Source organism: Pezoporus wallicus, unplaced genomic scaffold, assembly GCF_028554395.1.
Source record: "Pezoporus wallicus isolate ANWC-B61680 ecotype Strahan unplaced genomic scaffold, APGP_CSIRO_Pwel_v1 contig_7505, whole genome shotgun sequence".
In the NCBI taxonomy this organism is placed as follows: Eukaryota; Metazoa; Chordata; class Aves; order Psittaciformes; family Psittacidae; genus Pezoporus; species Pezoporus wallicus.
Window position 1 is genome coordinate 3,635,029 of NW_026638908.1, and position 14,688 is coordinate 3,649,716.

The 14,688-nt window shown below is 38.3% G+C and overlaps 1 protein-coding gene across 2 annotated transcripts in view; it reads left to right on the plus strand.

Annotated features, from left to right (window-relative positions):
* Positions 1–14,688, plus strand: part of NT5DC1 (5'-nucleotidase domain containing 1) — a 124,796-nt gene that overhangs the window by 15,862 nt on the left and 94,246 nt on the right. The window contains exon 1 of one of the 2 annotated variants that reach the window (XM_057413187.1): positions 4,416–4,804. The exons of the other annotated variant lie outside the window; for it this stretch is intronic. Coding sequence (XP_057269170.1) covers positions 4,495–4,804 — 310 coding nt within the window. The 5' untranslated portion in view covers positions 4,416–4,494. Of the gene's footprint in view, positions 1–4,415; positions 4,805–14,688 lie in introns of those variants that run through there. 2 annotated transcript variants of the gene reach the window in all.

The following is a 14,688-nucleotide window of genomic DNA, read 5'->3' on the forward strand; positions in this document are numbered from 1 at the left end:
CTGGAATATTATGTAGTTTTAAAGGAAACATCATGTGGTACTGTATTTTACACTATATAAATATGTGGACAGAGGTCCACAACATGTTACGGAAATAAAGTTTGATTTTCTCAGGAGTAATGGGGGCTTGAAGTACTGTATAATTATTTTCATGTGAAACAGTTCAGATTTGGTGGGGTTTTGACAGAAAAATAGTTTTTGTAAGAGGAACTTGCCTAATATAATTTCCTAAAGCATAATCTTGTAAAAAATTCTTCTCTTAAAGGCTACTTTCTGTCTCTTACATTGCCTTTACATATGATTTCCCTGACGCTTCTCAAAACTATAGCATCTTTGGTTGCATAGTGAAAGTGATGTATTTCTAATATTTTCAATCAGTTCATGAGATTATGTTTAATTTTGGAAGTAAATATATTGTGGCTAGTATGGCAGAGGACTTCATAAATTGCCAAAAAAAGACTTGATGGGACGTTTCCTCAGGATGCATATGAGAAATTTGTCACTGATCATCTTTTATAAAAAAAGGAAAATTATCAGAGAAAGAAAATGAAAGACTTAAAGCCAAAAGACAAAATGCAAGTTATTAAAAAAACAAGGTTTATATGATCGATCAGTGTTCTCAAGTGTCATGTGATACATAAGAAGTGTTACTTTGGGGAGGAAAACTTTGGATCTTTCTAAACTACTCTGTCCTATACCCAAAAATGTATGCATATACACCCAAACACGGAGGGTTTTGATCACAACTTTATGGCATTACCCTTTTGTGTTGGCAGAAGATAATGAATCTGGAGGTCTGTGATGTGTGTTATATCTTTTATATACAACCTTAAATACCACAAAAAAAAAGATGCTTCTGTGGCAAAAAAAAAAAAAAAAAGCAATCTTCCATAAGTTCGGCAAAACATTAGAAATTCCTAATGTCAAGTAGTCCAGTAATGAGAAATCTTTATTTGCTTAATTGGGAAAACTGCAACAAAGGTAATTGCAAGTGTATGTGTTCCACTTCTTTACTGGGCTTTCCAGCTGAATGCAGGAGATTGAGTGCTCAGTGTGTTTGGATACCTTAAAGCTTAAAAAAATTCAGTAGTTCTTTGGAAGTGAGTTTTGTACTATTGCAGGCTGTTATATTTTCATTTTAATCTCATATTGGATTTTCTTACCTCTAATGCCCATGATATAGAAGAGATGTGGTTTCTGAAAGAGCTTTAGCTTTAGGTAGGTTGCTGATCTTCATGTGGAGAAAACATTAAAAACCAAACTTAAAAATCTTACAGATTTTCTCAAGGTCTCCTCTAAATTGAGAATCCAGAGCTAAAATCAAGGTGTAAATTGTGCCTGCGCCTCAATTGTGTGTCATCTCTAGCTTTTCAGTGTTTAGAGTTGCTTTCTTAATGACTTAATGTCTCGATAATTATGAAAAGCTTTCAAAAAGACAGGCATGAGATACTAACCTGTAGACTTATTTGAAGTCCTATGTGCTCATTTAAGGAACACAAGCATTAAAGGAAAAAACCTGATTTAAAGTGTATGGACATAGCAACATGTGCTATGTTTAAATACTGGAAAGTGCTGTTGAACTAATGCAAATGAACGCACAGGAAAACCTTTTTTAGTGCAAAAATGAGATAATTCTTAGGAGATCTGTAATTAATATTTGGCCTAAACCAGGAAGGTAGAAAAGTGGGGACAGTTCGGACTCAAGTATCCTGAGTTTTATTTTGGCTTGAAAGTAAAGTATCACCGGAGGATTGCTACTTATAAATAGTGGTACTGCCCCCTGTATTATTTCAATACAACCATTTTGTGTGCAGATTTTATAATAGTGCCAGTTTGCTTTTCTAGGTTTACTTGGCTGCTAAATTAAGCAGTTCTCACATGTACTCTCTCCTTAAGCGTTTGTTATTTTACTAAAGTATAGCCTAAACCACAGGCTTCCTCATCCAACAGCACTCAATAAGGGGAGAAAAAACAGTTTTGCAAAGTTACTTTCCTGGTAGTTCTTTACAGTTTCCAAACCATTATATAGTTCTGATAATGATGGATCAACTTAAAGGTGTCATTTTTTTTATTAATCCCAGTGTGTTATCAAGTACTTAGGCAATTGCTGATTTCAAATATACACAACATAACAAGCCTCAGGTTTTGCTTTTGTGAAGAAATGATAATATGACAAAACCTGCCAATATAGGCCTACCTACTTTTAGTGCAAATGGTTATAAATTTCTGATTTTTAAAAAATGAAGCTTAACAGTTTAAAAGTTCATAAAGTTTTGATAGGTATAATACTTTCAAAGTGCATGAGTGGCAGCTGTCATTGGAAGAAATGTGTGATCAAGCTATTATAGTTTCATAATTTATAAGCACTAATTTTACTAAGCTAGTTTACTTCATACCATATACTTTTCGTAGTTCCATAATAGATTACTATGATGTCTAATCTTTGTAAGACGTGAGTATGAGTGTGTGTATGTATGGTAAATATGTCTACTGACTAATTACTGTTATCACCTGATAAATTTACCATCTAAGTAAAATATATTCCCCAGACAATTGTGTTTTAGATGAATGAACTGTTCAGGGAAAAGCAGTGGAAAGATTGTCTACAATTTTGGGGTGGCAAAGCAGTTCTGATTTTGTGTCTGTAGGCTTGTGAAGATACACTCTTAATGGCTGGATTTGATGGCAGTTTTTTTACAGTACCCTGAATATTGTAGTTTTGCAGAATGTTAGGAGCTTAAAAATATTGAGCTAGTTTGTTGCTGCAGATTACAAAATGTGCATCAACCAAAGCTAAGTGGATTACTAGGCTCCAAATCTGATTGCTTTTTCATATCATGAAAGTCTTAGATCTTCAGTAAGTGGTAATAATTTGTAAATCTACATTTCTCCAAGGTAGTTATTCCTTAGTAAGAAAAGTAGAACTAAATTAAAACTGTGACACAGTATGCACTGTATTAGAGTTGTTTTCTTGACTCCTGTTTGATAGGTTAAAGGCGAAGCTGACAGGTAACAGAATGTTCCTGATACTATCGAGCTGTTGTGATGACCGTGGTGTATCTGAGATTGTTTACTTTGAATAATACCTTAATTTAATTCAGGTATAGAGAAGTATGATCTAGAGTTCTGGAATTACTACTTTATGTGTTATGAGAAGTGATAGAAATTTTGGTTAAATGTTATTAGAAAAAACGGCAAAAATGAGAGAAGCTGGTGCATTATATTAATTCGTAAAATTTTAATGTTGCATTCAGTCAGACAATTGATCATTTTGAAACAAATTTTTCATGACAATTCTCTAAAACACACAATATTATTCTATTAGGTCTGAACCACTCTTCCACCTTCTCATTCCCTCCTCCATTTCTGTTAAAAAATTGAAGTAGCATGACCTGCTGATGACAGATCAGCGGAGAGTTAAAAGGGTCTGAAGGAGAGAGTGTGAGGAAAGTGTAAGTGGGATGTTGTTAGATATGAGCAAATAGGAAACCTGAGAAAGAAGAATGAACGTATTCAGAGGAATAGAGACCATTAGATTCTGAATTGGGCAGTTGGAGCCATACTTGATCGTTCTCCATGAGATCAATGACAGCACTGCCAGAAGCCTCGTCAAGGTATCCTTTCTTGTACTCATCATAGGTGTACATGAGTGGGGAACCATTTTTGTAGAGTGCAACCCAAACATTTGTTCCTTTTGCATGTACATGGTAGGAGAAATAGTACAGTCCAGGAATCCTGCAGGTGAATATTCCTGTTCTGGGGTCATAGTGTTGCTGCCTGTTGTACAAGATCTTATCAAATTTGATGGGGACTGTTGCCCCAGGGTAGGCTTTTGAGAGGATGACACTGAAAGCAGACACTGGCATCCCTGTAAGAGCTTGGTTTACTCCTTTCGTGAAGGACATTCCTGGTATCTCCCTAGACTCTCCCGCTTTAACATAGCTTTCAGGCATCTGTGGGATTACAGCTTGGCCAGGGGGACCAGGAGGACCTGGGGGGCCTGGCAAGCCAGGCTCTCCAGTGTTGCCTTTAGGCCCAGGTGGTCCAGGTGGTCCCATAGGTCCGCTTAAACCTTTTGTAGAAATACCTGCTGGGCCTGGCAGTCCTGGTGCTCCCGGCTCGCCTTTTGCTCCAGGGGCTCCTGGCAGGCCAGGGGGGCCAATGGGACCTCTGATACCAGGTATTCCTGAAGGTCCCCTGGGACCTGGTTCACCATTGATCCCTGGCACTCCCTTAACTCCTTGTGGACCCATTGGACCAGGCAAGCCAGGTAACCCAGCGTGGCCAGTGTCACCTTTTGGACCTGGGAAACCTGGGTGTCCCTTAGGACCAGCAAGACCCTGCTCACCTGGATATCCTGGTTTTCCCTCTAATCCTGGTAGACCCCGTTCACCCTTTGCCCCTGGGAATCCTGGGGCGCCTGCAGGACCCACATCACCTTTGGGACCAGGAAGGCCGTTCGCACCAGGCAAGCCTTTGAGTCCTTGAGGGCCCATGTTCCCTGGTGGCCCAACAGGCCCTGGTTCTCCTGGCACACCGGCTGGGCCTTGGTCTCCTTTCGGGCCTGGAAGGCCAGGAGGACCTTCAGGCCCTCTGTGTCCCTTCATCCCTGGCAATCCTGGCTTTCCAAATCCTGGAAGGCCAGGGGATCCAGGCAAGCCTGCGGGTCCGGGGTGTCCCTTGGCTCCAGGGATGCCAGCTGCTCCTGGTGGTCCCATTGGTCCAGGTTTGCCAATACCAACTGCTCCAGGTTCTCCTGGGGGACCCTGGGGACCTGGGATTCCAGCTGCTCCAGGTGCACCAGGTAAACCTCTATCACCTTTCATACCTGGCTGACCTGGAAGACCATTCTCGCCAGGTTTCCCTACCCCAGCAGGACCAGGGAGGCCCCGGGGTCCCTGTGGGCCTGGAAGACCCCTGTTACCCGGGCGTCCTGGAATGCCAAATCCATTCTCTCCCTTTTGTCCATTTATACCAGGGATACCTGGCTCTCCCTTCTCACCAGGGAGGCCCCTTGGCCCTTGAGCTCCTGGAGGTCCTTGTGGGCCTGGCTTGCCAGGAACAGACAGTCCTGAGGGGCCTGGAGTGCCAGGAGGTCCCTGTGGCCCTCTTGGTCCTGGGAGCCCAACAGGTCCAGCTTCCCCTTTCTCACCATTCAGTCCTCTTTCTCCTGGCTTTCCTGGCAGACCTGGCACACCAGGCTTCCCAACCGCAGAGAATCCAGGTGGTCCTGGGGGACCAGGGGGCCCTTGGGGACCGGGACTTCCAAACCCTGGCTTTCCTGCTGGACCTGGTTGTCCTCTTGGTCCAATAGGGCCTGGGGGACCAGGGGGTCCTTGTTCACCCCTTATCTGTACACCTGTGAGAAAGAGGAAACCAATTCAGCCAGGGCAGCTATAATGATGTGCAGACTTGTAGAATGGTGGAGAAATATGTGAAGTGCTAACTTAAACCTCACAGAACCCAAGTTTCTAATACTGCTTGGTCACTGAGAATCTGACGTTAGAGAAAAGCTTCCCATGTAGGTTTAGCTGCTTTCGTGTTACATTTAAGTAGTGAGGTTTTTGTTGTCATCATTCCCCACCCACCCTTCCAGATGTGGGCCATGGCTGATTTTTTTTTTTTTTTTTGGTAACATATGAATTTTGTATTTTTAAATACTGTCTGAAATATTTTTATTTGTCATAAAAATTTCAAACTGTGGCAAGGCCACAACTGATAATTTACTGCAGTCAGAATTCTGGCATTGTTTTGTTCTGTTAATAATACTTAATTTTCTTAGTTATCAAAACAGCAGGTGGAGTCACTTAACCAAATGTCACAAATAAAGGAATAAACGAGCTCACTGCTTAGTTTTCTGTACACTCTGGGGGAGCTTTTAGCCTCCTGTTGGAATTAGGATGCTTACTTGTGGGACGTTACAGAAAAGATTAACATGGATTTGGTTACTTCAGTAGTTTCCAGCAATTGACAGCGTTATAGAGCGAAATACCATGCCTATGATGAATGTTAATTTACAGTGTAATTTTTAAATTAAGAACTGAGGGATACAGGAAGAGGATTCTGTCATTTATAGTGGCAACATATTCTATTTATTATTTTTTTCTGAATAAACATCAGTCAATTAACAACTGGATCAGCTAACATTTGCGTTTTAGTCTCTTACAAAAACAAGCATTTGTGTGTATGTAAACGTTTATGCAACGACTATTCTCTCTCTCAGATAATAAATTGCTTTTCCAATCTGTGGCTAGTCTTGATGAACTAAAAATAAGATGAAGAAGGAAGAAAACTGTTCTTATACATACTATATTTTAAAAAATAATGGAGATGTGTATATGAAATGCATTTGATTGTGGTTTGATATTGGATCTCTGAGGTTGCCTTCTTCCTAGATTGCCAGGGAAATTGTTCTTAGCTACCAAGTATAGACAACACATTTTCATTTTTGCTGATGCATAAAAGCCCACAAATGCATATTGCCTTATTTTCACACTTTTCTATCTTGTTCTTCTTAAGCCAATGAAAAGGAAGATAGTTGTTAAAATCCTACACAGAGAAAGAAAGCAAAAGTGATTTATTGACAAACAGAAAATGCAAACACATCTCCTCAGCTGCAAAGAGATTGTAGAATCTGTGAATACCAGTGACAAGTCTGGTGCAGTGTTTGGTATCTTACTAATATTATTCAGTTTCTTAGTGCTGAACTCCCAGGTTCAAGCGGGTGCAGTAGCAAGTTGGTTTCCTGGTTATATAGGAGGTGACTTAATATGTGGCAAATTTTAAAGCTACGTCACATATGTCAGAATTAACATGTACCCTGTAGCAGAAGTGGCATATAAATGTTTTTTACACATTACAAGTTTTCTCTTTGCCATCATAAGGGAGTTGCCATCACAAAAAACAGTTTGCGCTGGAGGACTCTGAATTTATTTCATAGCTTCTGTCTATGGATGGAACTTCAAAAACTGTCTATTCGCATCAGAGAACTCAGGCAGGTCAGATCAAAGTTTCAGTACAAATACCTAAACAGGTTCCTGAGCTAATGCTATTTCAGTTGTAAAGCATTAGGGTAAAAATACAAATATGGGTTTATGTCAACTGCATCAGATCCAAAACATAGCATTTATGTGGGTACCTGTTGTTGGCAAATTTCCAGAATTTAGCTTCAAAGTGTTTCTCATTCTTCCTTTTTACCATGATTTAGATGCAACTTTATGTCAGTCCTAGCTTCACAAAGTGGTGGGTGCTGCATTTTTTGTATAAGATGCTAAAACCTTTGTCAGTATTCATGTTAAAAGAGATTTTCTGTGAGGAGCTATATTGTTTCAAAGCTATGCTGCTTTTAGGTTAAAATGTCTGGTAATTGTGCTGTCTGGAGACAATGGTAAGTCGTCTGAGAAAGGACAGCTGAATGCATTCATGAAGTAGGATTTTTACCAGGAAAACTGAAGTAGTGGTTGGCTACTCTTCTATATTTTTTGGCATGTATCTTGATGCAAAATTGGTTTATGTTCTCTGGGTGCAGTCAAACCTTATTGATGTATTAAGCGTGAAGACTTTAACATAGCCTATAACAGCTTCTTTAAGCACTGCTGAACAGTCAGATTTAATTCAGTGATTATTCTCAACTGGGACTTTTCAGAGAGCTACTGGTTTAAAAATTATATCCTGGTAATTTAAACAAAAAAAATTATAAAAGTAAATGCATTCAGAAAGGAAAGTATATTCTGACTGGATAGCTATCAAGAACAAGAGTTTGTGGGGTTTTTTTAACTGTTAAAGCAATTTCACCAAATTAAATGAAGCTTAAATAGGTTTTGATTGCCAACAGAAATTGTATGATCTATTACATGTTGTCCTGAGTCACCAGTTTGGGCCTAGAATGAAATTTCAGTTCCAGGCTGCTTTTTGACAAAGCTGTACAAAACAAAAAGAGAATGTAATGGCAACTAAATCTCTAGAAGCCAATGTTTGGTGGCCAGGTAAGAAAAGTAAGCTTGCCATATGCTATTTGCATGTAGAAGAACTCACTAGACCATAGTTAGATGAACTTGGTTCTGCAGTCTCTTATTTTATTCTTCTGTGATCATCTCAGACTTGAAATTGTGATCTCTTAACAGTCTGCCCTCTTTAAACTCTTCTAAAAATTCTCAATCGGATTTTCCAGATCAATGGTTTATATTCGAGACTGGAGAATAGAAGTGGTTTTCCAGTCCTCCATTTTAATGCTTATTCCCCAAATGAAAATTGTCAAGCAATTTTAAATTACTGGACTCCCACATCAGTAAAACTGTAGGCTGTGCCTGCTTTTGAGGTCTGCACTTTTCACATGTAGGTATAATACTCTCAGTTATAAACAATATCAATATGTAAATTATTCTGAATAAAGTCATGGAAAAACACCATGAAAAGTTAATGAGGGGAGAGAAAGGAAATGCAACTTTAAGTCAGTGGGAATTACAGTTAGAAAATCCTTAGAGTAGCTGTTTATGTATGTGTACCTAAATTTGATCTGAGAGTCCTTATACTGAATGCAGTGGATGAAACTGAGTATTTTGGTACAGCCCAGAAGAACATTTTGGGGTTAAGTTTTGCAGCCATAATGCTTTCACTTTGTTCTTACAGCAGGGTGTTCTTAGAGCATGTGTGCTGGAGCTGGTTGGGCTGAGACCAGGGCTGGGACTTTGGACCCAATGTGTGCTGCTCATGAGCATCTAGTCCTTAGGATCAAACTAGAGCTGTTCTGAATAAAAAACTAAATGAAGGTAGTGGAAATGCAGTGTCCTGAGTAGCAACTGTTCTGCTCTCCAGATCTGCTTCTGTTGTGCTACCCTATTTTCTAATGCAGATACAGCCTAAAATGTCCTTTTTCTGGTGAAAATAAGCTTATTTGCAAATGCTATTTTCCAAGTCCCTCATTCAGTTTCCTCATTTCTGCCTAGGTATGTTTATTACATCTGAAAGTAGGTGGGATGCAGCAAAAGTGAAAGCTATTCTGAATAGCCAGTTGATGTCTGAAAGAAAATAATGTTGTTTTTGGTTGCAAGAGTGGAATGTTTACAAGGAAGATTCAGTTCTCTTAATTTCAGCTATAATAATTATGAATTGAGACTCCTGATCATAATCTGGGGGACAATTCATGAAATAAAACCAGTACCTAGGAAGTCAGAAGTTTTGATTTCAAGTTTAAAAAATGTATTTTGGCCTAAGCATGGGAAAATTAAACAGAACTCAGTTTCAAACACTAAGTATAGCCACCCATTTAACTTACGAGGACAGAGAAGATACCCAGAAATAAGATGTCACAATGCATTGCAATTATATATTGCCTATACAGTCTGCCATATGACTGATTAATGAAATGAACTTTTTGTAATAAAGCTAGAAATGTTACATTACCATGAGGTTAGTCTGATAGTTAAAGTATAAGCTTAAATAAGTCATGAAAAAACTATAGAGGTTTATGACACATTTTTGTGACTATATATCAACTCATTTTGCCTTTCTAGACTTTAACAGGTCTTCATTTGAGATGTATTGGATATATATTTGTATATATATTTGCATTCAGACCAACGGTCTGTTTTGAGTAGAGACGACATGACAGGCCATGTGAAAGTTCTTTCTGAATACTGTAGATGACAGATGTACTGTTTAAATCTGTGTTGAATGAAGAAATTCGATAATCGTTGTACATAATTATGTACACAACCATGTTGTATTATTCCCACTACTGAGAATAAGATCTGTAGCTGTGATTTTTGCTTCTGCTCTATATGCCTTTAATGATTATTGTGTAAAAAAACCAAAAGCAAAACAAAACCCAAAAAACCCTGACAAGTGTGCATCTTTATCATTAGGAGCCAACTTCCAGAGCAACTGCCAGTTCCTTTTGCAGTGAGAAATTATTTTAATAAACCTAAACTGTTAGTAAAAGTTGAATATGAAGACTGTAAACAATGAGCTTTTGTTCAACTGTTTTTTGATCCACTAGAAGTAATTGTGTTAATTTATTATCAAAAAAAACAGTAAACTTACCTTGACTTTTTACATTGAATGGTAGGAAATGTGGCCCCTTGATGCTGGATTGTTTCTGGTATCGCTCAGAAAAATATCCATCGCTACCTTGGACAACGTTCAGACAAAACAGCAGCAGTAAGGATATTTGTAGATGCATGTTTCCAACTGTTCTGTTAGAAAGGGGAGAAAAAGGTTGCTATAAAGAAAAGCTGTTCAGTTCTGTTCTGCATGAATAAAAAGTTTTCTTAAAGTATTGGTATTAAAAGTAATGTTATTTTGTGCTTACTTCCTCCTGCTTTCACTAGTGAAAAATCCTCTAAGGGAAACAGTATTGCTATCACTCTGAATGATAGAACTCTGGTATATATATCTTAGAGGCAATAGTCTCAGTCTTAGGAAAAGAATAATTTTAAATAGATGCCAGCCTATTAGAAACCACTGTTTTCAAAAACACTGATTACTTTCCTAGTTACTCAGGACTCCAAAAGTAAATTCAGGAGCTGCATAAATCAGAGTTACTGAAATGAAGGAAAGTTTTTCAGTGGAAATACATAGACCTTCTACCATGATTTTATTGCCTTTGTCTAATGCTATAGCAAATGAAGCACGAAGTTCTTGTTCTTTCAGCACCAGTAGCAAAAATCTCATATCACCTGCTTGAAAACTGGCTTTTATCTGCAGCCTTTCAAATAGCCCCAGTGGCACTAAGGATGCTGACACTGGCCCTTAAATATCAACCCTCTTCCTTCCCCAGGTAGACAACATGTATCCTGCAAAAGTTACCTTCAAAGCTAAATAGAATAAAATGAAATCATAACATACCAAAATGTTGTGGAGCTCTAATGGAGAGTGATAAAACAGTGAATCCTCTTCTATTGAAGAGTTCTTCTGCCACTGGTGTGTGAGCAGAAGTTTATGACTTCAAGTGTCACCCTTGAGCTTTTATACAATTTTTCCCCTATTTGGGTGACTGTTGGGCATAAGCTCCTCCCCAAAAATCAGTAAGCAGTAATTATCTGTGTGCATATGTGTTTTTTAGGGGTGGGGAAGCTATTTTGGGCAGTCATCCTAGGTCCTGTAACATTTTTTTTGTAGTTGTTTTTTTCCTTCTTCCCTTGGATTTCTTATTGTTGAAATTGTATTGCTCATAGCTTGTATCTTCTAAAATTCCACAGCCCCTCTGTTTTTAGAACTGAGAAAGGTAACACTGGAAAAAATCATGAACTTGTAAGTAAGGATGGTAATTCTAAGTGCTTCATTTGGATTTCTCTGTAAATGTTTTAAGGAAAGAAGTATACCTTTTGAATGTTGGTGAGCTGTTACTTTCAGGGGTAACCTCACTAAAGTTCATTGGGATATGAGTGGAGAACTTAAAATCAACTAAGATGTTAATAAGGAGCTATGTGAGAACCTGAAGATTACTTTTAAGCAGTTATTTTAGGAGATTTTCATCTTCACATTATATTCCTAGACTTCTGTTTTGATGCTGGAGGAGCAGTGCTACATATATGATGTATTCTGCATATAATGTTTCCGTATTATGAATTCTTGAAATACAAGCTTACCGTACACAATGAAAACATCATCTCTAGTTATAACAAATGTGTTGAAAACCATACTGCTTAAATTTGCAGGTGTGATACCAGCTGATGTTTTGGGCTGAAGGAGCATTTTTGAGCTTTTCTGGAGGTTTGTTCAGTCAAATGCAGTTGTTGCTGTACTTTTCCTATTTAACAGTTTCAGTTTAAATTTGAACTACTGCTGTTTTAGTATTGGTGGATCAAGCTTGATCACAGCTTTTTTTTTTTGCCTTGTTTTTTTTTTTTGTCAGATTATAAACGGGTTTTAGCCATTAAAAAAGTTCATTAAACCATTCTTGCTTAATAGACTGTGTCCACACATTGTATTTTCTTTTTTGAATAAATAATGGAATCTTAAGAGTGTTTCAGCATCACTTTGATTAGTGTTCAGGACTAAATAGGCAGTAACTTTCAGTCCTTGAGTTGTTTGGGACTCTGAAACATAAGATCAAAGGGAAAAATAAGAGAGAAGAAACAAACCTTTCTCTTTTATGATGAAACTGTAGAACTAAATATAACTTTGCTTTTATCAAAAAATCACAGCAAAAATACCTTCATGTAAATCATCTGTGCATTAAAAGTTCTTTGCCAGTTTCAGACTCCTCTGACATTGTTATGTGGTATTCAGTCTTGTAGGAATTAGATTTTTTGGATGTATTTGAGGTTCTTTGTTTCCCTAGAACCAAATAATAGTGGAATGATGAATGATGTGTGTTGTTACTAAAGAAAGATGAGTGTGTGCTACAAGTTACTGTCCTGATGAAGTGAGCAGGTATTTATTTTACAAGTTAATTTATACCAGTTGCGGAAGCTGTCTTGGAAGCCTTTTGGTGAAGTACAGGCAATTATCTATGCAGAGGAATGTATATGCACCCATATCCTAATGCCAACTGTAGAAATACTGTAATTAGGCAAGAGTACTAGCATGTTATGTTATAGGAATACTAATAAATAACATGCATTACTGTGAGTTCTGACCAGAAGACAGGGCTGGTGGCCCTGAACTGCATGGCTGTCCTGTGGAATGACAGGTTAATGTGGACTGAATTTTACCTGCTTTGTGTCTTTGTTTAGTTCCACACTCTTCAACTTTTTAGCTTTTATGTATCATGGCAAATATCCTAGAACACAAGTTACTGTACTGAAAGAGACCAATGGACCATCAAGTCTGTTCTGTTTACAATTGTGCTAATACCTTTGCTTACTAGAGGGCTGTATTAATGTTGCAACTTTGACTGCTACAATAATTTATTTAATGTATTGTTGAACAGTTCTTCCTAGCCATGCTCTAAACAATGCTATGTTCCATTTTTGTTAATAAACCCTTTCTGCTGCAGGGGTCTTCAGACTGAAACCTGCTTTCTCAATTAAGCATGCAGGCCCAATTTGGTCAGTGGTTTTCAGAGAATGTTTGCATGTCTGAGCTGGCATTTCTACTCTCCCTGTGTGCATTCAGTTCTTTTTAATCTTTTGGAGAAGGAGGCTTCGTCCTCAGCTTGTTTGTGCAACTTGTCAAGGTGCTTCGTTTAAAAATTAGTCTCTAAATTGAAAAGAGAATCCGGTCATCCGCATTTGACAGAGGCAGCAAGTCTGTTGGCATAGAGTTTATTTCCTCCTTGAAGAAATGCAACTCCATCCCCTTTTTTGGTTCACATAAATCCAAAAATAGCTTTTGATTTTAAAACATTTAAGTACACAGCCCTCAGTGGGAAGGGTGGTTGTTCCTAATTTGATAGTATTTGGTTAAGAACAGCAGGCAACAGGTTTATACATGCACAGTTTCATGCTAATTTCTAGCCTAACTCATAAATACACTCAAAGCAGGCACACTTAGGTTACAAAAGCATCAATAATGTACACTGATATTTGCCCAGGAGCCTCACTTCCTGCCTTGTCTCCTCCTGGGCAGGAAGATGAATAATCTCTGTGTGTCTGCATAAATAGGGATGATTGTAGGGTCAAAAGGTATATACAGGCAAATCTGTTGTCCCTTTGTTTAACATAAGCTCCACCCCATTGTGCTGTCTGCTCCTACTTCTTTGGTTTGAGGTTTTGTTTTTTGTGGGTGTGGGAAATTGCGGTAGAATTGGTGTTGACTGCTTTTGTGTATTTTCCCTTTTGCTGTGGACATTTCCTATTGGCAGAGTGCTAACACACATTTAGCTCTAAGCATGCATATGAAAGGTGGGCTTTGGTATATACTTTCACATGCAAAAATACATGCAGTAGACACTTGTGTAAATCTATTTACAGTAACAGCACATGTTAAACAAGAAAGGTTATTTGCATACCTGTTTTCAAAGTATAAACATTCAGATATTTTTGGTTTATAGTTATGCATTTAGAAGGTTGTCTTTGCTTACAAATGAAGGTGTCTTTGCTCCCTGCTGCTCTCCCTGTCCCACTACTGTAATAACATTTGATCTGTTTCACTACTCCAGAACTTACTTTTTAGCTATGTATTGGCTGCTTCTTCTCTTGTTAAGGGTAGCCATGGTAGCTGTTATGGCAAGGTAATAGCTTAAGTCTGATGCTTAATTGCAATAAAAAGACTCAAAATAGAGTTTTTCTGGACTATGTGAAGTAAGTACTGGAATCACAGAGTTTTGAATGTCATTTGCAGCCGTCTGCAGTTCCGTCATGTTTGCCGACCGAATGTTCAGTTTGTTGGATGTTGTTAGAAAGCATGCACTCGCACATGCTTTCCAAACCCCCTGTTGCTTCAATGTCTTACTACCACAGTCAGTGAAAACACATGTATAAGTAATACTGAGGCGACACCATTTTTGGGAAAATGGGAATTGACTTTCTCCAAATTCTTCAAGTTACTCACAAAGTGACTTGAGTAAGTCCCAGAGTAAGCAGCTACTTACAAGGGAGAAATGTGGAACATCTTAGCTAAGTATAAATTGTAATAAAACAAGCAACCACTCCTTGTCACACACCCCATCCCCATCCTTACCCTGAAAAAAAAAAAAAAAAAAACAAACAAGAAAGGAAAGAGGAGAAGCAAAAATCAGAGTAAGGTTGGGGTAGGTCCTTGCAGTAGTTGGGAACTGGCTATATATTTTCCTGATAATGAGGA